General features: G+C 43.9%; 1 protein-coding gene across 3 annotated transcripts in view; it reads right to left on the reverse strand.

Moving 5' to 3' along the window:
* TRIM37 (tripartite motif containing 37) overlaps nucleotides 1-23,283 on the reverse strand; it is a 146,190-nt gene that overhangs the window by 56,708 nt on the left and 66,199 nt on the right. For 2 of the 3 annotated variants that reach the window (XM_073665372.1, XM_073665371.1), the window contains exons 14-18: nucleotides 22,046-22,160; nucleotides 20,297-20,494; nucleotides 19,353-19,492; nucleotides 18,465-18,556; nucleotides 17,572-17,766 (exon numbers count right to left, since the gene is read on the reverse strand). In XM_073665372.1, coding sequence (XP_073521473.1) covers nucleotides 17,572-17,766; nucleotides 18,465-18,556; nucleotides 19,353-19,492; nucleotides 20,297-20,494; nucleotides 22,046-22,160 — 740 coding nt within the window. The remainder of the gene's footprint in view (nucleotides 1-17,571; nucleotides 17,767-18,464; nucleotides 18,557-19,352; nucleotides 19,493-20,296; nucleotides 20,495-22,045; nucleotides 22,161-23,283) is intronic. The other variant, XM_073665373.1, reaches the window with a different exon arrangement.

The raw sequence follows: 23,283 nt of genomic DNA on the forward strand, positions 1-23,283 counted from the left end.
CATTTCACTTGCAGCTGTCTGGCATCTAAATAGGCACAAATCACAGTGCAAGTCTGACACCGCACAAGATGTTATAAAAGGCTACTGAAAAGAGTGGGAGGAATGAAGAACTTATCAGCTGCACTGTCATCTTCCCAATAGAATAAGACAGAAGAATTCGTAAACCTATAAAGAAAGACTGCATATACCATAAATAGTTTAGAAATATATAGCTACATTATTAGCATTTAACAACATGTGCATGGAGACAATCTTACAAATATCAACCAAGAAATAAATGGTTACGTTCGCATTAATCCTCAATCAAAATATCTGATAAATGGCTCCAAAATACATCAGTTACTACTTAAAAAAACACATTTCTAGACCTTTTCTTACCTTTGACTCTGCAAAACTTCTTACTGTAGCTCTTATTCATTCTCGTCTGGGCTATTGCAACTCTCTACTAATCGGTCTCCCTCTTATCAAACTCTCCCCTCTCCAATTCGTCCTGAATGCAGCAGCCAGGGTCATATTCCTCGCCAACTGCAACACCGATGCCACTTCCTCGTGCCAGTCATTGCACTGGTTGCCCATCCGATATAGAGCTCAATATAAACTTATCACTCTCACCCACAAACCCCTCCATGCTTCAGCATCACCCTACATCTCCTCCCTCGTCTCAGTCTACCAACCTACCCGTGCCGTCCATTCAGCTAATGACCTGAGATTAACATCCTCCATAATCCAAACCTCCCATTTCCGTCTCCAAGACTTCTTGCATGCTGTGCCAATTCTTTGGAATGCACTACCCAGGACACTTCGATTAATCCCCAATACCCACAGATTTAAGTGTGCCCTAAAAATGCATTTCTTTAGATTGGCCTATTGCCTCAACATACTTCTCTATCGTTTTTTTCCATACAAAAGTCTCTTCAAAACCAGGACCCTCGTATCATCTGTTCACACAACCCCATGCACTTAATAGCCCTCTGTCTGTACTTGTACATATAACGGTTGGTGACCTGTTCATGCAGCATTATGTGCATACCCTATTTATCATATTGATGGCTGGACCGTACAATACAAGCAATTGTTACCATCTACCTTCCATGTCCCCCCTATTTCCTCATAGGTTGTAAGCTTGCGAGCAGGGCCCTCACTTCTCTTGGTAGCAGTTGATTTATGTGATTGTTATTCTGAAATGTCTTTTATTGTCTGTACAAGTCCGATCTAAAAAAAAAAAATCACATGCTAAAATGGGAAAAACGTTTTCATTGGACCAATGGCAAAATAGCCTTGAATCAAATTATTCTTCAAATGTTTGTGTATCCCTCCACGAGTCATACTACAAGACTCTCACAAAATGGTACTTCACACTGGTTAGACTAGCCAAAGCAATCGCGAATCAATCTCCCCACTGTTGGAGAGGCTGTGGCCATAATAGCGATCTACTACATATCTTTTGGGATTGCCCTAAGATTGAAAACATATGGAAACAGGTTTAATCATGGGTTAACCGGTTATTGACTAGCAATCTGAACATCACCCCTCAAATGGCACCATAATCATTAGATATGGATTCCATAGATCCAAACCTATTGGGCTTCATATATTTTTAGTGGTAAAAAAAACTCAATTGCCGCTTATTGGAAAAAAACAGCTATTACAAAAATTTCTAACATTATAGATAAAATCTCATTGCATAATTTTCATGAAAGAAGCCATGCTATCGCAAACAAATACTCTCCAAAAATACTACAAAAAATGGGAATTATGAATTAATAATTTCCCTTAAAAGACAACCACGATAGGAATTATTATTAGATAATACATCATAACATTATTGTAATATACTGTGAAATTCTAAATGTTGATGTGTTATCCTTGATGTTATGTACACTCTCAACTCAGTTGATTTAATAAATCTGTTTATTCTCAGTTCTCCCCATTTCCCTCTAATTCCCTTCCCGTTATCCCAACCCAATAAACAGTTACCTTTCCTTCCCTTTTCTCTTATGCCTACTATCCTCCTGCTTTCTTTGTATATATAAAAAAATGTAATAAAAATTATTGAAAAACAAAATACAGCAGTTGGTACAGTGTTACAGGAAGAAAAGAATAAATAAACGATAGAATAGGGGAAGGCTGAATTCCCTAAAAATAGAGAATGTTCCCAACATATAGATTTGATTCTACAATAATACAATGTCACCAATGACCGAGGTAGATATGTAATAAAAAAAAAAGTGCTTAGAGCATAAAATAGTAATTCATAGAAAATTCATTAAATAAAAAATATAACACTATATACAGAAATCCAATAAAGTGCAAGAGGTTATAGAAAATGAGTATAAAAAAAGTGACTGCAAAGAGTAAAAAGAGTGATACATATAATATGCTGCATACTATGGTATAAATGACTGTCTCACTCACAGGTAAGCCAATCCTGATGTGCCCACACAGGGACAAAAGAAAAGAAACCGTAAACATGGTAAGACTGGATGTAACATAACTAGTGATGAGCGAGTATGTTCTGTTAACCCTTTCGGCGAGTATGCTCGGGCTGAGCACCGAGTAGTTACAGCTGCTAGGTGATATGGTTGAATTGCTCCCGTGTGCATGATTTGCAACTGTTTGACAGCTTTATTACATGTGAGGAATGTGTAAGACGTAGACATTCCTCACATGTATTAAAACTGTCAAACAGTCACAGATCATGCACATGGGAGTGATTCAAACATAACACCGAGCAGTTGTAACTACTCGGTGCTCGGCCCGAGCATACTCGCCGAAAGGGTTAACAGAACATACTCGCTCAACACTAAACATAACCCATCAACTCTGGTGTTAGTATTCGATGCATGTTTCGCTATCGCTTCATCAGGGGGCAGGGTATCTATTTCTATAAATTCCTATTTTATGCACTAAGTACTTTTTTTTACCCTACATATCTACCTTTGTCAATGGTGACATTATTGTAGAATAGAATCTAGATGTTAGGAACGTTCATTATTTTTGAAATTTATCCTTTACCTAGTCTATCATTTATTTTTTTCGTCCTGTAACACTGTATCAACTACTGTATTTTGGAGCAATTTTTTTTTTGCATATAATGATTGATAGGATTGGTATAAACATAAACACTCATTTCTTGGTTGTTATTTCCAAGATTGTCTCCATGCACATGTTTTAAATGTTTTTATATGTTAATAATAAAGCTGTGTGTTTCTAACCCAGAGGTCCCCAACCGCCGGTCCGCGGACCAGGACCGGGCCGTTGGGGTTTTTCAGCCGGTCCGCGGCGCCGCTGACAGTTGTAGAGGATCAGCAGGGAGAAAGCCAGCATGTGATCAGTAGCCTATAAGAAAAGAGGAGGAGGGACTGGCAGTGAATAGATAATTAGCCATGCGGCCCTACTCCCAGAATGTGCTCAGGCAGGAGCAGGGACAAGCAGGTCATGTGTGTCCAGCGCTCCTTCCCCTCCTGCTAGCTGCGAGTTGGAGGGGGAGGGGCTCTGGATGCTAATGGGCAGCTAGATATGACGTCAGGTGTCCCACCCTTATGACTCCTGTAGCTGTGTTCTGGTGTCGTGCGGCACAGCAGCAGATTTTCTGGTTAAAGTGAAAAAAGCAAATAACAGTGAAAATTCATAGCAGCAGTGGCTGTGTCCAGTAGCAGCAGTAGTGGTCATCATCATCAGATGGGACCTAGATGGGACCGTCTTGTTGCAGGAAAACAAGCCCAGTGCTCCCACTGATCCAGGGAAACAAGCCTGGTGCTCCCACTCATTCTGAACCTATGGTAAGTTGAATCACATTCTCATTATAAATGTCATAATTATATGATAAGTATGCACTAAGCTCCACCCCTCCATAACCCCACCCACATATGACCAAAGCCCCGCCCCCACCCCCACCGGGCCATTGAAAACTGGTCTTGCTTAAAGCCGGTCCCTGGTGCAAAAAAGTTTGCCGACCACTGTTCTAACCTATTCATGGTTTGTGTAGTCTTTCTTTATAGGTCTAAAAATGTATTTTTGACTACAATCAGTATACTTAACTTATCTTTTTATCAGTGGCTTTGGCCCTGTCTGAAGGAGTTAATTTATGTGTGTGTGTGTGTGTGTGTGTGTGTGTGTGTGTGTGTGTGTGTGTGTGTGTGTGTGTGTGTGTGTGTGTGTGTGTGTGTGTGTGTGTACACTGCTCAAAAAAAATAAAAGGGAACACTCAAATAACACCTAGATCCTAGATCTGAATGAATTAAATATTCTCATTGAATACTTTGTTGTGAACAAAGTTGAATGTGTTGACAACAAAATCACACAAAAATCAATGGAAATCAAATTTATTAACCAATGGAGGCCTGGATTTGGAGTCACCCCCAAAATTAAAGTGGAAAAACACACTACAGGCTGATGCAGCTTTGATGTAATGTCCTTAAAACAAGTCAAAATGAGGCTCAGTATTGTGTGTGGCCTCCAAGTGCCTGTATGACCTCCCTACAACGCCTGGGCATGCTCCTGATGAGGTTGCGGATGGTCTCCTGTGGGATCTCCTCCCAGACCTGGACTAAAGCATCCGCCAACTCCTGGACAGTCTGTGGTGCAAGGTGACATTGGTGGATGGAGCGAGACATGATGTCCCAGATGTGCTCAATCGGATTCAGGTCTGGGGAACGGGCGGGGCAGTCCATAGCCTCAATGCCTTCATCTTGCAGGAACTGCTGACACACTCCAGCCACATGAGGTCTGGCATTGTCCTGCATTAGGAGGAACCCAGGGCCAACCGCACCAGCATATGGTCTCACAAGGGGTCTGAGGATCTCACCTCGGCACCTAATGACAGTCAGGCTACCTCTGGCGAGCACATGGAGGGCTGTGCGGCCCTCCAAAGAAATGCCACTCCACACCATTACTGACCCACTGCCAAACCGGTCATGCTGAAGGATGTTGCAGGCAGCAGATGGCTCTCCACGGCGTCTCCAGACTCTGTCACGTCTGTCACATGTGCTCAGTGTGAACCTGCTTTCATCTGTGAAGAGCACAGGGTGCCAGTGGAGACTTTGCCAATCCTGGTGTTCTTTGGCAAATGCCAAGCGTCCTGCACGGTTTTGGGCTGTGAGCACAACAAACCACCCTAATAGAGTCGGTTTCTAACCGTTTGTGCAGACACATGCACATTTGTGGCCTGCTGGAGGTAATTTTGCAGGGCTTTGGCAGTGCTCCTCCTGTTCCTCATTACACAAAGGCGGAGGTAGCAAGCCTGCTGCTGGGTTGTTGCCCTCCTACGGCCCCCCTCCACGTCTCCTGGTGTACTAGCCTGTCTCCTGGTAGCAACTCCAGTCTCTGGACACTACGCTGACAGATACAGCAAACCTTCTTGCCACAGCTCGCATTGATGTGCCATCCTGGATGAGCTGAACTACCTGAGCAACTTCTGTGGGTTGTAGAGTCCGTCTCATGCTACCACAAGTGTGAAAGCACAACCAACATTCAAAAGTGACCAAAACATCAGCCAGAAAGCATTGGTACTGAGATGTGGTCTGTGTTCCCCACCTGCAGAACCCCCTCCTTTATTGAGGGTGTCTTGATAATTGCCAATAATTTCCATCTATTGTCTATTCCATTTGCACAACAGCATGTGAAATTGATTGTCAATCAGTGTTGCTTCCTAAGTGGACAGTTTTATTTCACAAAAGTTTGATTTACTTGGAGTTATATTCTGTTGTTTAAGTGTTCCCTTTATTTTTTTGAGCAGTGTGTGTGTATACACACACACACACACACAAAAAGTTTGGACACACCTTCTCATTTAAAGATTTCTCTGTATTTTCATGACTTTGAAAATTGTACATTCACACTGAAGGCATCAAAACTATGAATTAACACATGTGGAATTATATAGTTAACAAAAAAGTGTGAAACAACTGAAAATATGTCTTATATTCTAGGTTCTTCAAAGTAGCCACCTTTTGCTTTGATGACGGGCTTTGCACACTCTTGGTATTCTCTTCATGAGCATCAAGAGGTATTCACCGGAAATGGTTTTCACTTCACATCAGTTATGTTGTAAAAAAAAGCCAGATTTTGGTAAGAACTTACCTGTAAAATCCTTTTCAGCGAAGGAAGGAAGGGAGACACAGATTCTCTACTTCGTGGGTAGGCGGAGCCCCATAGGATAGTCACCTCAGATTGGAAAATGACGACCGGCCCCTCCAGTATATAGGCTCCTCCTACTCCCATGTTCATCAGTCCGTACACAAGCTAAGGAAGAGCAGACCAACCAGCAGAACAACATATCCCCTTCTGAAATTTCAGAAATGAGAGAAAACCGGTTATGTAATAGAAACACACAGTCTTAGGCATACCCCATTGGACCTGACAACTGTGTAGAGCTGGCGAAACTGGAAGGAGAGCCGTAGAGCGCTAAACCCAGTCCAGAAGATCGACATCAGGAAGGAGACGCGCTGCATCTAGAAACACAAAAAAACACTTCTGCCCTGGGAGGGTGCTGTGTCTCCCTTCCTTCCTTCGCTGAAAAGGACTTTACAGGTAAGTCCTTAACAAAATCCGGCTTTCAGCAGCAGAAGGGAAGGAAGGGAGACACAGATTCTCTACTTCGTGGGACGTCCTAAAGCAGTACCTACTTAAGGGTGGGAAATAGAGGCAGAAGCTTCCATACCCCAAAACTTAGGCAAGAGCGCAAACCGTGCTAAATAACGGAAAACTAAGTAAATGGATAACTTAAATTACCGCCGCCTGCAGGACCCTGCGTCCCAGGGCCGCATCGGCTGAAGCACTTACGTCCACCTTATAAAACTTAGTAAAGGTGTGAACGGAGCGCCAGGTGGCCGCCCGGCAGAGCTGCGCTGCCGAGGCCCCCTGACGAAAAGCCCAAGATGAGCCAATGGCTCTCGTGGAATGAGCTTTAACTTTAACCGGACAAGGCTCGCCCTTGAGCCGGTACGCTTCCAGGATAGCTGAACGGATCCACCGAGCTATCGTGTCTTTGGAAGCACGTTGACCACGCCGACGACCTGCCGGAATTATAAAAAGAGAGTCCGACTTCCGAAAACCTTGAGTGATCATAAGATAGAACTTCAATGCCCGCACTAAGTCCAACGAGTGCAAGGCCCGCTCCCTTGGATTCTTAGGTCCTGGACAAAGAGAAGGCAACACAATGTCCTGATTAATGTGGAATTGTGACACTACCTTAGGCAAATAATCTTCACGAGTACGAAGCACCACGCGATCCGGAAAAAATTCCAGAAAAGGAAGTGCGCAAGAAAGTGCTGCCAATTCCGATACCCTTCTCAAAGAGGTGACTGCCACCAAGAAGGCCACCTTCCAAGAAAGTAGTGAAAGTTTAGCAGAATCCATAGGCTCAAAAGGCCTATGCTGAAGGGCTTCCAGGACTAGATTAAGCCGCCATGGAGCCACAACTGCCCTCCGTGGCGGAAACTGACGTGCGACTCCGCGAAAAAAAGAGCGCACATCCCTGCGAGAGGCAATAGCCTTCCTAAAAAGTGCGGAAAGAGCAGATAACTGCCAAACCCCTGGCCAGACTAGATTGCAGAAAGGCCAAGAAGTTGGGGATGGAAAAAACCCTCGGGTTTCTTGAGGATCCAGAACACCATGAATAGAAAGACTCCCAAGTTCTGTGATAAATCCTGGACGTAGCTGGACTCCGGGCCGCAAGCAAGGTAGCAATGACCTCGGGCGAAAAACCGCGACAGGTCAAGATCTTGGTCTCAAGAGCCACGCCGTCAAACGAAGGGACCTCAAGTCCAGATGACGAATGGGCCCCTGAGTGAGCAAGTCCGGGCGAAGGGGCAGCGGAAACGGAGGTGCCGCCTGAAGAGACACCAGCGTCGAATACCATGTCCTCCGCGGCCAGTCTGTTGCTATCAGAATTATTGATACCCTTTCGAGTTTGATCCGTCGGATCACCAGAGGTAGTAAGGATATCGGCGGAAACGCATAGATCAGCTTGAACTGACCCCACGGGGCCACTAGAGCATCCACCGCCACCGCCTCCGGGTCCCTGTACCTGGACATGAACGTTGGAACCCTGGCGTTCAGCCTGGATGCCATCAAGTCCACCTGAGGAGTCCCCCAACGGGAACATAGAGAAAACACTTCTGGATGGAGACTCCATTCACCAGGGTCCACTTGCTCGCGACTGAGGAAGTCCGCCGAGATATTCAACACCCCTGGAATGTGAATTGCAGAGATTGCTGGAACTTTGGACTCGGCCCAGACCAGGATCCGAGAGACCTCCGACATGAGACTGGAACTCCTCGTCCCGCCTTGGTGATTGATGTACGCGACAGCCGTAGCGTTGTCCGACTGGATCCGGACGGGTAGACCGCTCAATAAGACCGTCCAAAGTTGGAGGCAGAGAAATATTGCTCTCAACTCCAAAATGTTGATCGGGAGAGACGACTCCTTTGGCGACCAGACCCCCTGAATCCAGAGGTCGTTCCAAACTCCCACCCAGCCTGTCCGGCTGGCATCGGTTGTCACCACCGACCATCTCGGAGGAAGGAAGGATTTCCCCACGCACAGAGTCTCCGGACGTAACCACCATCCAAGAGATTCTCGCACCCTGCGGGAGATAATGACCGAGCGATCCAGAGAAGTTAGCGATCGATCCCAATGGGTCAGAATAAGGCTCTGGAGATCCCGGGAATGAAATTGTGCAAATGGTACTGCTTCCATAGTTGCCACCATTTGACCCAGAAGGCGCATGCATTCCCGAAGGGACATTGACAGCGCCGACCTCATAGCCTGGACCAGAAGACGAAGGTTCGTCTGTTTGACAGGAGGGAGGGACACAACTGCCCGAACAGTATCGAACTGCATCCCCAGGAAAAGAATGGACTGTGCTGGCTCCAATGACGATTTCTTCCAATTGATCAGCCACCCGAAGTCCATCAGGTACTGAAGGGAGAGATCGCGAGCCGCTATTGCCTCCTCCGCTGTGGGTGACACTATGAACAGGTCGTCCAGGTAGGGGAGGATCGTAACCCCCTGTCTTCGAAGAAGCGCCATGAGAGGAGCCAGAATTTTTGTAAAAACCCTGGGAGCTGAGGCCAACCCGAAAGGCAGGGCCACAAACTGGTAATGGGCTTGACCTATAGCGAAATGCAAGAAACGCTGGTGAGCCCTGCCGATAGGGATATGCAAATAGGCGTCGCGGATGTCTATGGACACCAAGAAATCGTACTGCGACAGGGTCGCTATCACCGATTGGAGAGACTCCATGCGGAACTTCCGTGTCCGGACTTAAATATTCAAATCCCCGAGATCCAGCACCGGACGAAACTTGTCCTCCTTTTTGGGGACCACAAAAAGGTTGGAATAAAAACCCTTTCCCTGGTCTTCCGGAGGAACCTGAACCACCACACCCTGCTGTAGGAGAGAGTCGACCTCCTGAAACAGGGCGGCAGCCAGTTTTGGCACGGACGGAATGCCCGTCAGACGAAACCTGTCTGGAGGCAGCGAATGAAACTCTATGAAATAGCCTGCCGACATAACCCGTGTCACCCAGGCGTCTGCTATGTGGGATGCCCAGATCGACCCGAATTGTAGCAGACGACCTCCCACCCGAGAGCCCTCGGGGGGATCCCTGGCATCAGTCAGCCTTAGCGGACTTTTTATCAACCTCCCGTCTGTCCTGACGGGACCGTTGCTTCCAAGGAGTACGAGATTTCTGGGCGGATCTGCCGGAGGATGAGGGACAACCCAATCTCCAAGAAGGCTGACTGAATCGTCCCCTGGCCCGAAAGGACCGAAGACCTCTGCCGGGCCCTGTCCTGCTGGCTGTGGATGCCACTGCCTTTTTCCCAGGCAGAGTAACATCCTTAGCTTTAGCTTTGGCAATTAGTTCCGAAAGATCTGAACCAAAGAGCTGAAAGCCCTTATATGCCAGACTAAGCAATCCCTGTTTGGATACTGCATCCCAGGTCCACTGTTTAAGCCACAGAGCTCTTCTAATATTGACTGCCGAAGCCTGAGCCCTGGACAGAATTGAATCAGTGTCCAGTACTGCATCTCTGCCATAACACATAGCTTCTTCCATTCGCTGAAAAAGCTTTTCCACTTCTGAACGCAAAGTCCCATCCTGCCACGCCGCACGCAGCTGATCCAACCACCGCAGAGAAGCCTCACCGGCCCACATGGCCCCCAAGGCCGCTCGGAAACCATGACCCTCGGCTTCATAGATGGATTTCGCCGCTGACTCCGATCTTCTGTCCAAAGGATCCTGAAGATTGTCTCAGCTGACCAAGTCTTCCCTGCTTCCTGTTAAAGGGAGAGCCAGAGATATATCCACCTCAGGAGAGGGAACCCAATTAGTAACCATCTCCTTGGCACAGGGATATAGGGCATCAAAAAAAACGCGTTCCTCGGAAGCGTTTATCCGGACACTGACGCTCCTTCTCCACCGCTTCGTTAAGTTCCTCATGCGCAGGTAATGTAGAACGAACACGGCGCGTCTTCTGATACAGACGGCCCGACCTAGACGGTCTTGTCGGCTCTTCAGACAGCTCTAATACTTCCCGCATGTCCTTAATAAGCCCATCTACGCGACCAGAAAGAGAAACAGAGCGATCCTGTTGATCCTCCTCTTCGGACTCAGAAATTTCATCAACCGAATCTGTTGGTGAATCCGAAGCCTCTGATGCGCTCTGCGAGGGAGACAACGCCACCATAGTCTTGCGGCGCTTTTTACCTCGTGGCATTGGGTGTGATCTAGCTGACACCCACTGTCCCAGGAGACTAGAGAGACTATCAATGGAGCGAGTGAGCGCCTCCACCTTAACATCACTGAGCGTTGAACTTGATGTAGTAGAAGGCCTGAGTGTATCAGAGGCATGCGACTGAACCTGAAAAGGATCAGGAGATCGATCCGCACTCCCAGGCCCCTGATCCGACATGCCACCCACACCAGATGCCAGGATATACAACAAGGATGGCAAAAGAGTGTGAAAGCTGCACAGCCTGTTTTCAAAACTCACTTTTTTTTTTTTTTTTTATATATATGCGACAGGCTCTGAAGGGTTAAAGCTCACCCTTAGAAAAGAGCTACCCCAGAAATGCCAAGCAAAAAATCAATAGGGGGAAACTCCCTTAAACACCATGTGTTTCCCCTAAAGCTCCACTTTTTCAGAAGGGGTTAACATCACAGCAACTATAATACTACGCAGCCTAAAAGGTCAGTGAAGTAAATAGCTTTAGGAGAGAAAGCGGCAGTGCTCACGAGGACTCCTAAAAGGTAGCCTGGAGAGACAGCACTGACAAAGAACCCCTGCCAGAGGCAGAGGGGACTCACCGGTACTGCGGCGACCGCTCCTCCTAAGTGTGTGGACGGACGGGGAGCAGAGAGCAGGAGGCGCCGCTGGACGCCGGAGGGAGAAGCAGGGACCGCCAGCGCACGCTCAACCAAGCGCTTCCTGCCTAAGTAATGACGGCAGGAAGCCAGGAGACGCTAAGCCACGCCCCACTAGGCCACGCCCCCCCGCCAAAGCCCGCGCTTATTCAAACAACAAAAACGAGGGCAGAAAACTTCCTACCTCTATGAAGGCAGGAAGCAAGTCAATAAAAGCAAGAAAAAGCGTGCCAATACAGGGAGCTTCCTGCCTCAATGAAGGCAGGAAGCAAAAACGAAAAAGCATGCGCAAATAAAAAATAAAAATAAAAATTCCTGGCCTCCGTCTCTGCTCCCCAGTCAAGGCAGCGTCTGAAATAGACAAGAAACACACAGGCAGTACACTTGCCGTAGCCGTCAAAGATACTCTTTAGACCAAAGAGCACTTACCCGGCTGAACGCCACAGGGATCCTCAGGGATGTGTGGCGCCATGGCCCTTTGCTCCCCCCTATGGCGGAGCACGCAGGGACCCTCTCAGATGTGTGGTGTGCGCCTCCGCCAGGGAGCGCCCTGTATCCCCCGGGGCCGGCAGGCATAAGTGGGAACCTCCTCAAGGGGTACACAGAGCTGCCAGGGGAGGGTCAGGGGTCTCAGCAGCGCCGAGACCCCCAGAGACCTCTAGACCACGGGGGGTCCAGGACTCGCTGGATATAAAATAACTCTTCTGAGGAGCTGCCGAAGCAGCGACTATCCTCTGAGACCTCAGATAAAAAGACTGATGAACATGGGAGTAGGAGGAGCCTATATACAGGAGGGGCCGGTCGTCATTTTCCAATCTGAGGTGACTATCCTATGGGGCTCCGCCTACCCACGAAGTAGAGAATCTGTGTCTCCCTTCCTTCCCTTCTGCTGCTGAAATCCGATAATAATTGTCCGACAAACCGGTCATATTTAAAAAAGAAACCTTTATTGAAATATTAAAACATGATATGTGGTGGCACAAGAAAGAGCATCCACTACACAGCATAAGTGAATAAAAAGTATATAGTAATATATAACAGAGCCAAAGCGTTGTAGAAAAACCCCAAATCAGTTCTAATCCAAGAGGGTATGAAAATATCAGAGTATATAAGGTAACTAAATAGCTCATCCAATATGTGAAAAGTACCAAGAAATATTATTGGCAACAGTATTAAAGATACATATATAGAAGGTACAAAGGTTAAATGTGAAACCTGATAGATCTGAATATGCCAAAATAAATCAATGGTGTATATCTAAGCTAATACAGAATATATAGAGTTTTTTACCTTATATCAAAGTGGGGGCTAGAGAATCTGGCTCAGCTTGTACTCCTGCTATGTATGCGGACATCTCACCCCGACGCGCGTTTCGTTTGCGTCCTTCCTCAGGGGAACCCCATACACCATTGATTTATTTTGGCATATTCAGATCTATCAGGTTTCACATTTAACCTTTGTACCTTCTATATATGTATCTTTAATACTGTTGCCAATATTTCTTGGTACTTTTCACATATTGGATGAGCTATTTAGTTACCTTATATACGCTGATATTTTCATACCCTCTTGGATTAGAACTGATTTTGGGTTTTTCTACAACGCTTTGGCTCTGTTATATATTACTATATACTTTTTATTCACTTATGCTGTGTAGTGGATGCTCTTTCTTGTGCCACCACATATCATGTTTTAATATTTCAATAAAAGGTTTCTTTTTTAAATATGACCGGTTTGTCGGACAATTATTATCGGATTTTGTTTCATGTTGTTCCGACGGTCCAGATACTGTAGTTTACAGTGATATATTCTGCATTATGTGGGTATTTAAGGCTAATGCCCTACAGAAGTATAAATTTATATAATCTGTTTTTCCATTGCAATTGTTTAAATCAGTTGTGTTATGCAGAAGTCTGGTGGATACACAGCTGATAGTACTACTGAATAGACTGTTAGAATTCGTATTGTGGCAAGAAAAAAGCAGCTAAGTAAAGAAAAAAAAAGAGTGGCCATCATTACTTTAAGAAATGAAGGTCAGTCAGTGCGAAAAATTGGGAAAACTTTGAATGTGTCCCCAAGTGCAGTTGCAAAAACCATCAAGCGCTACAAAGAAACTGGCTCACATGAGGACCGCCCCAGGAAAGGAAGACCAAGGGTCACCTCTGCTTCGGAGGATAAGTTTATCCGAGTCACCAGCCTCAGAAATCTCAGGTTAACAGCAGCTCAGATTAGAGACCAGGTCAATGCCACACAGAGTTCTAGCAGCAGACACATCTCTTCAACAACTGTTAAGAGGAGACTTTGTGCAGCAGGCCTTCATGGTAAAATAGCTGCTAGGAAACCACTGCTAAGGACAGGCAACAAGCAGAAGAGACTTGTTTGGGCTAAAGAACACAAGGAATGGACATTAGACCAGTGGAAATCTGTGCTTTGGTCTGATGAGTCCAAATTTGAGATCTTTGGTTTCAACCACTGTCTTTGCGACGCAGTAAAGGTGAACGGATGGACTCTACATGCCTGGTTCCCACCGTGAAGCATGGAGGAGGAGGTGTGATGGTGTGGGGGTACTTTACTGGTGACACTGTTGGGGATTTTTTCAAAATTGAAGGCATACTGAACCAGCATGGCTACCACAGCATCTTGCAGTGGCATGCTATTCCATCTGGTTTGCGTTTAGTTGGACCATCATTTATTTTTCAAAAGGACAATGACCCCAAACACACCTCCAGGCTGTGTAAGGGCTATTTGACCAAGAAGGAGACTGATGGGATGCTACGCCAGATGACCTGGCCTCCACAGTCACCAGACCTGAACCCAATCGAGATGGTTTGGGGTGAGCTGGACCGCAGAGTGAAGGCAAAAGGGCCAACAAGTGCTAAGCATTTCTGGGAACTCCTTCAAGATTGTTGGAAGACCATTTCCGGTGACTACCTCTTGAAGCTCATCAAGAGAATGCCAAGAGTGTGCAAAGCAGTCATCAAAGCAAAAGGTGGCTACTTTGAAGAACCTAGAATATAAGACATATTTTCAGTTGTTTCACACTTTTTTGTTAAGTATATAATTCCACATGTGTTAATTCATAGTTTTGATGCCTTCAGTGTGAATGTACAATTTTCAGAGTCATGAAAATACAGAAAAATCTTTAAATGAGAAGGTGTGTCCAAACTTTTGGTCTGTAACACATATATACATACATATGCATATATTATATATATATATATATATATATATATATATATATATATATATATATATATATATATATATACACATACACTAGCTATTAAGCCCGTCCTACACCCGGGTGGCGAGCATTTTTATTGGTATACAGTCCGCTATCCTGGTATTTGTGCTACCCACTTCCTGGTATTTGTGCTGCTCTCATCCCTAATCCTGGTACGCATGGCACCCCTCACCGCCCAATTCTGGTACGCATGGCACCAGTCACCACTACTCCTGGTACGCATGGCACCCCTCACCCCCAATCCTGGTAAGCATGGCACCTCTCACCACTACTCCTGGTATGCACGGCACCCCCTCAATCCTGGTATTCGTGGTCCCCTCACCCCCCCCCCCAATCCTGGTATGCGTGGTCCCGTCATCCCCCCCCTTCAATCCTGGCATGAGTGATCCCCTCATCCCACCCCCCAGTCCTGGTATGCGTGGTCCCCTTATCCCCCCCAATTCTGGTATGCATGGTCCCCTCATCCTCCCAATCCATCCTGGTATGCATGGTCCCCTCATCCCCCCAATCCTGGTATGCATGGTCCCCTCATCCCCCCAATCCTGGTATGTATAGTACCCCTCATCCCCCAGTCTTGGTATGTATGGTACCCCTTACCCCCCAGTCCTGGTATGTATGGTACCCCTCACCCCCTAGTCCTGGTATGTATGGTACCCCTCACCCCCTAGTCCTGGTATGTATGGTACCCCTCACCCCCTAGTCCTGGTATGTATGGTACCCCTCACCCCCTAGTCCTGGTATGTATGGTACCCCTCACCCCCTAGTCCTGGTATGTATGGTACCCCTCACCCCCTAGTCCTGGTATGTATGGTACCCCTCACCCCCTAGTCCTGGTATGTGTGGCCCCCTCACCCCCCAATACTGGTATGCAAGGTACTCCTCTGCACACATACAAAAAAAATAAACACTTATACTTACCTTTCTTCCCTGTGCTCCAGCACTGCTGTGTCCTGTTCTGCCGGAGGAGGAGTGCGGCGCCAGAACACCGCGCTGTCCGGCGCCATTTTGCTGAAGACACACTGCAAATGTGTCTTCAGTAAAATGGCGCCGGATAGCGGTATGCACATGTGCCGATTCCAACGCATTCACTCCACTCCAGGTCAGAAGAGAGGCACCGTGGCAACGCTCCTCCCGGTCAGGTAAGTATGGCGCCGGAGATCGTGGTATGCGTTCAGTGTCTACGCATACCGCGATCTCCGGCGCCATACACTCCTCTTACCTGGAGCCAGACTGCGCGTCGCGAATGAGCAGTCTATAGAGGCTTCAGACAGAGGGACACTTGGCTTGTTATATTATAGGTGTGTGTGTGTGTGTGTGTGTGTGTGTGTGTGTGTGTGTGTGTGTGTCTGTGTGTGTGTGTGTGTATATGGTCATGTTGGAAAACACATATCTGTTGCAGTTTTGAAGAAGGGCAGGATGAAAATGATTCAGTGGCCAAGTCTGTCTCAAGATCTGAACTCCATAGAAAACCTGTGGGGAATTCTGAAGAGAAAAGTTGAGCATCACTCTCCATCCAGCATCCAGGAACTAAAAGAGGTCGTTTTTGAAGAATGGAATAAGTTTGATCTTGCAATATATCGCCGACTTGTTCATTCCATGCCTAGAAGACTCGGTGCTTCTCTTAAAAATCCTGGAGGTCATGCAAAATACTAGATTTAGTAGGTTTTGATGTGGGGTGTATTCATTTTTGTATCATCTAATTTGAGTAAAACTGAAGATTTAGTAATGAAAGTTATATCAACCTTAAATTTCATGTTATGGGTTAAAAAATGTTCTAAGAAACTCAATCTTGTCAAAAGTTTGTAAATTCTTTTATTTAGAGAGATATTGACTAAAATCTTACTTTTAAAAGGGGGGTTTACTCATTTACGCTGAGCACTGTATACATTATAATAAAGAAAAATGAACAAAACTACGGCCCAGATTCATCACTGCAGTTTCTCCAGTTTTCTGGAGTAATTTGCCATTTATTAGTGGCTTTAGTATTTGAATGTTATTCTCTGAATTGTGTGCCATTTTTTTGATGGTCTTTCGTTTTTAAGTCTATTTTGATTTGTCATCAAATTTTGCTTATCCACATAGACTATAGAAGCAAGCAAAAAGTGTAAAAAAAATTGTTTAAAAATATATATTAAAAAAAAAAAAAAAAAAAAAAAAAAAAAAAAATTTTTTTAAATCACCCCCCTTTCGCCCAGTTCAAAGTAAGATAAAAAAAAACCCCACATACACATATATGGAATCGCACGATCTATCAATATAAAAAAAGAATTAATCTGAACGGTAAACGGCGTAACGAGAAAAAAATTCTTAACGCCAGAATTACATTTTTTGGTCGCCACAACATTTCAATAAAATGCAATAACGGGCGATCAAAACATTGGATCTACCCCAAAATGGTATCAATAAAAACTTCAGCTCGGCGCGCAAAAAAAAAAGCCCTCACCCGGCCCCAGATCCCGAAAAATGGAGACGCTACGGGTCTTGGAAAATGGCGCCATTTTTTTTTTTTTTTTTTTTTACCAAATTTTGGAATTTTTTTTTGCACCACTTAAATAAAAAAGAACCTATACATGTTTGGTATCTACGAACTCGTAATGACCTGGAGAATAAGAATTGCAGGTCAGTTTTAGCATTCAGTGAGCGTGTAAAAAAAAATAAATAAAAAAACAACTGTGGTATTGCACTTTTTTTTTGCAATTTTACCACACTTGGAATTTTTTCCTGTTTTCCAGTACACTATATGGTAAAACCAGTAATGTCGTTCAAAATACAACTCGTCCCACAAAAAATAAGTCCTCACATGGCCATACTGACCAAAAAATAAAAACGCTATGGCTCTGGGAACAAGGGGAGCAAAAAACGAAAATGCAAAAACGGAAAATCCCAGGGTCCTTAAGGGGTTAAAGTATTTCTTTCAATAATACACAGCAATCCAAAACTTTCTTGTACAAGATACCTGAAGACTGGAAGATTGATGAAGGAGGCCTTGGTTGCAGACTCCAAAGATTTTCCACACTGTTTCTATCTTTTAGGTCCAGTAAATGAATAAGAATAAGAGGATCCAAGTCCAATAAACTACTACTGCTGGAGGCACTTAAGTTGTTTCCCGGGCGTCTTGAGGCTCTACTGCTACCATAGACATGGCTGCTTGCTGAAAAGAAAAAAGGGTATACACAGAAAAGATAAGAGAATAAGAGTTTAATCAAAATGTTCAACATGGCAGAGAGTTTATAAACTACATATGTGCAACTTTAGCCCTTCAGAATGACGAGATGCATGCTAAAAAAATGTCTTCATTGTTTTTGGTGAAAATATAGAAGAAAGCACAAAAATACAATCTTCTGCCACATTACTACATTACCCAAGTACAGAGGCCGCACTTCTTACTAGAAGGTTGTTCTCTGAAGTGTGTAAAGATATTTTAGTGCTCCTGATGTATCTTGAACCTCAAGTGTATGAATATGCAGAGATTATGGAGCTTTTAAACACAAAACATAAAAACATTCTAGAATATGTAAGCAAAGAGGAAGCGAAGAATTGCTTGCCTACTGATTTAGGCTTTTGTTTGACAAACAATCCCCAGAAAAGGGGCAGACATGTCCTGAGATCCTATTTATAGTCACCTAACTACACAATGAGAAAAATACAAAGCTCGGTGAGAAACAGTGTACAGAAGTGGCAACTCTGTGTGGATCCAATTGATCGGTACTGTACTCTCAGGTGATGAAAGGGCACATGCTGCTCTGTGAAAAGCTGAAATTGGAACAGTCTGTAATGTGCGTTGGCAGAGGGACTCCTCTCGTTAAGACTTTCGATAAAGTTACACGTTTGGTATGTTGCAAGTCTTACCCGAGGCGCCAGCAGAAGCAGCTGCATCCTCCATCAGTTCTCCTTCTTCCAAATCCATATTGCTACCATACTCTACATCATTTTCACCAGACCTAAGCAAGGTTTAAGGAGGGAAGAAACTGCTCAAAGAAGTAGGTGATATAGCACACAAAGGAATTTGACTGAAACATTTTTGGAATAAATATTTGATTTAGTCAATCAGTAAATGATGCAAAAAAAGTTAGTAGAAAAAAAAAATGTCAGGAATGGGAGTATGGGCATATTTCAAGTTTTGAACCAGTTTCTGCCTTGCTAGGATTAAGAACCAGGGAGAAACAGGTTCAAAACATGTAACTAGGTTGAAAAAATACATGGGTCTATGAACTCCAACCTTTCACCATCGCTAGATTATCTATAACTCACAATGCCATTTGTTGTGAGAAAAGCATCCGGCCCTTTTTTAAAATACTGTTATAATGTCTGCCATTACTACCTCTTGTGGAAGAGCATTTAACAGTCCAACTGCTCTGACTGTAAAGAATCCTTTCCTATTTAGATTCCAGAATCCCTTTTCTTCCACACGTAATGAATGTCACGTAGTCATTTGTAAGGTCTAAATCACGTGACACTCATTTGCAATGACCACACGTGTCTTAATACATACTCCCATGCCTAACTTTTTTATATTCTATACCGATGTAGGATTTAAACCTTCTTGGAATAAAATATTTGATTTTATTGAATTCCTGCCTAGCAACTACCAGAAGATGAGCACATCTACAAACAGTGTCCATTTGTAAAAATACTTGAAAAAGAAGGAACTGGGTACAGACATTAGTAGATCTTCTTATAACCAGAATACTATGTAAACCCTGTTAACGAAGACATGATAAAAGGCTTCATACTTACATGGTCTCTTCATCAATATCATTTTCTTCTGTGTTGCTGGTGGCAGTGGAGCTGGCAGAGGAACAGCTTCCTTCTAAATGGTTTACTTCATCTTCCCCAGCCAGGTCCACATCCAAATCCCCATCAGAGAGATCTTGCTGCTAGCACAAATATCAAGTGAATGGACTGTCAACCTTTAAGCAATGCGAATAGCTAAAAACATGAATAAACCAAGACGCCCAACATACATGCATACATTTTAATGTTTAATAGTAAATATTACTCCATTGGCCTAATTTCAGCAACACCTGAATCTCTGCAGGAGATGAACAGCAGCTTCCTCTCTCCCCCTTCCCCCGCGGCGAGGTTCAGTTTATTAGCCAAGTCAATTTCCCTCTTGTCATGGCTGGTAGAGAAGGGGGCTGGCTTAGGTGATAAGTGGAGCCAAAAAGCTATTCACTTTCATACACCTACGCAAAGAGGGGATGAAGCATTTTGTTGTCTTGGAATAAATGCACAAGTGAAGCTTCCTGGTCCACTGGGCCAGCAGTGAAATTGTGACAGAGAAAAGAAAAAAAGCCCCAATGGTATATTGTAAGAAAGTAACAACCCTCTATTTAAAGGGGTAATTCAGGACTATTTAATTGTTGTTTTACTATGGGCCTAAGAACCAACAGGCAGGTGGTTGTCAGAGCTCAGCATTCAGAGAACTGGCAGACATCAAGTAGATAAAACCGTGATTTTATCAAAATAAAAACATCCAGTCAAACATTGCTGGAATCAGGGTCTCTGCCCCTACATCATGCTGCTCTCAGATCAGGTAACAAAATTCCAAATGACAGATTTACTATAACAAAGTTTTGACTTCGAGAGACAGAAGAATTAAACATACATGATTTTATGGAAAAGTCCTCATAAATACACTACAAGTTTCCTTAACTGGAAATGAAAATAGAGGTGCTTACATTAAAGACATCATGAAGGATTTTATCTTCATCCTCCTCGGCCTCCCTCGGAGTAGGTATAGAAGGAATGTTTTCTAGATTTGCTTCTGTCTTTTTGGACCTGGCTTCTGGACTTTCATCATTCTGGGGGCTGAGATGAGTGTCTGGAGGAGATATACCCCTAGATTTCTGGTTTCGGGACAGTTCAATGGCAAGTCTCTATATCAGAACACAGAAAATGCAAATATAAAAAAACAATGTAATCTGTATCTTATTAAACCGGTATTCCATATCATACTTTTCTGACATATCCACTGGATTTGCCATGAATGTACTGTAGATGTGAGTCCTGCCAATAGGACCTACATCCGTTTTAAGATCGAGGCTCTGACATGTGCTGGTGTCAGTGGAGAGGTAGGGGGAATTACCATTCATTTGTATGGACATTCCAACCAACTGTCCACTGAAAATGGTGTCGCTTTGGAAGTACCCATCTCCATTATACATTGATGGCATGTCGTGTGAAAATGCCACTAATGTACAAGATGTAAATGGCCATAAATATATGGTGTGGGGGTTTTCTGCCATTTTTAAATTACATACAATTGTGTTGTAACATGTAATAATTATCTAGGATATTAAGGCATTACCTGACCGGCTATGTTATTTAATATGATAGCGTAACTTAAAAGGGATATTCTCAAGTTTGAAAGTTATCCCCTTATCCATATGATAGAGGATGACTTCCGAGATTGCTGGGTCTGACCGCTGAGACCCTCACCAATCGTTAGATTTGGGGTCTGAACAGCCCCGTGTGAATGGAGCAGGGGTCGATCATACGGACTACAGCTTCATTCAATGTTATTGGAGTGTTGAAGACTAGCAGAGCACAGCCCATGAAAGTCTCCGGGGGTCCCATTAAGAATGAATAGAGTGGAGGTGCAGATCTACCTACGCTCCTGTCACTTGGGGCTCTTCAGCGTTCTGAACCCCAGAGATTAAGAAGCCATGTCTTATTCCATAGATAGGGAATGAGTGCCGAACTTGGAAACACCTCTTTAATCATGGGTGAATTTTCATTTCATAACAATCTTGAATGTCAAACTGTTTTTCCTTTGTGGACTCAAAGAATATAAGCAGATTTGTAGCCAAAGAATATAAGCAGATTTGTAGCCAATTGGTTAAAAGGGAATCGTTCATATTTTTTCCACCTAATTGGAGAGCCTTATAATTTAGAGATAGAGACCCTGATTCCTGCAATGTATCACTTATAAGGCTGCTTAACTTAGTCTTTATAAATTGGTTTTATCAGCAGGAGAACATTAGAGGGCTAGTAAACCTGCAGTCATGTAGTCAAGCATATTCATGAGCTCTTTATAACCCCGCCGTCACCACTGATTAACCCTTTAACACTGCATACGCAGAAAGCTGTCAAGCAGAGGTCAACATTCAGAGAACTGGTAGATCGGCAGCAGATAAAACAATTATTTTATCAAATTGGCAGCAAGCACCTTAGTAAGTGATACATTGCTGGAATCATGGTCTCTACACCTATATCATGCTGCTCTCCAATGGGGTAGCAAAAACCTGGTGACAAATTCTCTTTCCGGTGTGTGATGGGCACTGAATAGGGGCAACGACTTTATAGTGACTTCATTTATACAAATGTGCACTGTATGGCGGCATAATTTAGCGACGCTGTATAGTGACATTCTAATCACTTTATAACCATATTATAATACACAAAAACTGTCCAGGAATATTGCTTACTTCTTTTAGGTTGTTTATCTGCTGCACATAACTAGTCTGTGCTGCCTCCAGCTGAGAGATGTACCAGTGCTGGTCTCGACTCTTCTGGAAAAATGTAGGAGAGCGAACCTGGAATCTTGATAAACAACGAATACTGTAAGTTCACCATTTTTTTTACTTTTTTTTTTTTACTCAAATCAAAATTTTACCATGCAGAGCTAATGTTCATCTTGACCTTATAATATTTCAGAAGATACAAAATAACTATTTTCTCTGCTGACCTTGAAGCAGCAGTTAATGTGACCCAGGTATACAATACAGGGAAAAGCTGAGATTAGGAGAAAAAAAAAATCTTATTACACGGAAACTGAACAAATAAAGCAGATTTGTCCCTTAGTTACTTGCTACTCATTGAGATTTGTTCATTTCAATGGCTTATTTCGGTAATAACTAGTTTTCGGAGCTCCTTTTCATATACACTGCTCCTGGCTGACACTTTTCTTTTATTCTCCTTCTAGCTTTTGGAACACCAGGTAAATAGATGCACCTGTGGCATCTGGCATTGAAGATTTCCATTTTTAAATAACCCCTTTTTAATTGACTGAAAATTACAATAAGGTGCCTCCTAATAGAAAAAAAAACGATGTAAAACCATCAATTCTGAATTATACCCAACATGTTGCAATAATGACTTAATAAAGTTGGATTGTGGATCCTTGCAGCTGGGCACTGATCTGGAGTAATAAGGGCACCTTCACAGTTTATCCTTCGGAGATATGGTCAACAGCATGGAGGTTCCGCGTGGTACCTTGTGATTTTTATTTTTTTTATTTTTTTTTAGGATTATGCATTTGTGTTGAAGGGCACCTGGCAGCAACGTTTACCCACCCAAAACAGTTTATAAGGAACTGTGGCTTCTAAATTATAAGAGTCGATACTTCATGTTCCCAAAATGCTGCTCCGGTGCGGAGCAAATGCCTTTTGAATTTGGGGCGGGTGATGTGAAAGTTGAGGCCATTTCCCTTAAAAAGGTCTTCGAGCTGATAATGCTGGTTTACTTACTTTGACAATGGTAAGTACAGCAGCTTCACATGGTCTAGTATATCTATTTTAGAATATATGGTACTAGCACAGTTAAATCTAATTACAGGTCCCCGCTAATGGTTTGGCATTACTAATTTTTCATTAGCGGAAATAAAGGAATCCTAGCCAAAAGGCAACATGTGGCCCTTTACGTTTAAACTCCATAGAAGTTAAGG

The sequence above is a fragment of the Phyllobates terribilis genome, unplaced genomic scaffold, assembly GCF_046119375.1.
Source record: "Phyllobates terribilis strain yellow unplaced genomic scaffold, ASM4611937v1 Scaffold_2__4_contigs__length_985480577, whole genome shotgun sequence".
NCBI lineage: Eukaryota > Metazoa > Chordata > Amphibia > Anura > Dendrobatidae > Phyllobates > Phyllobates terribilis.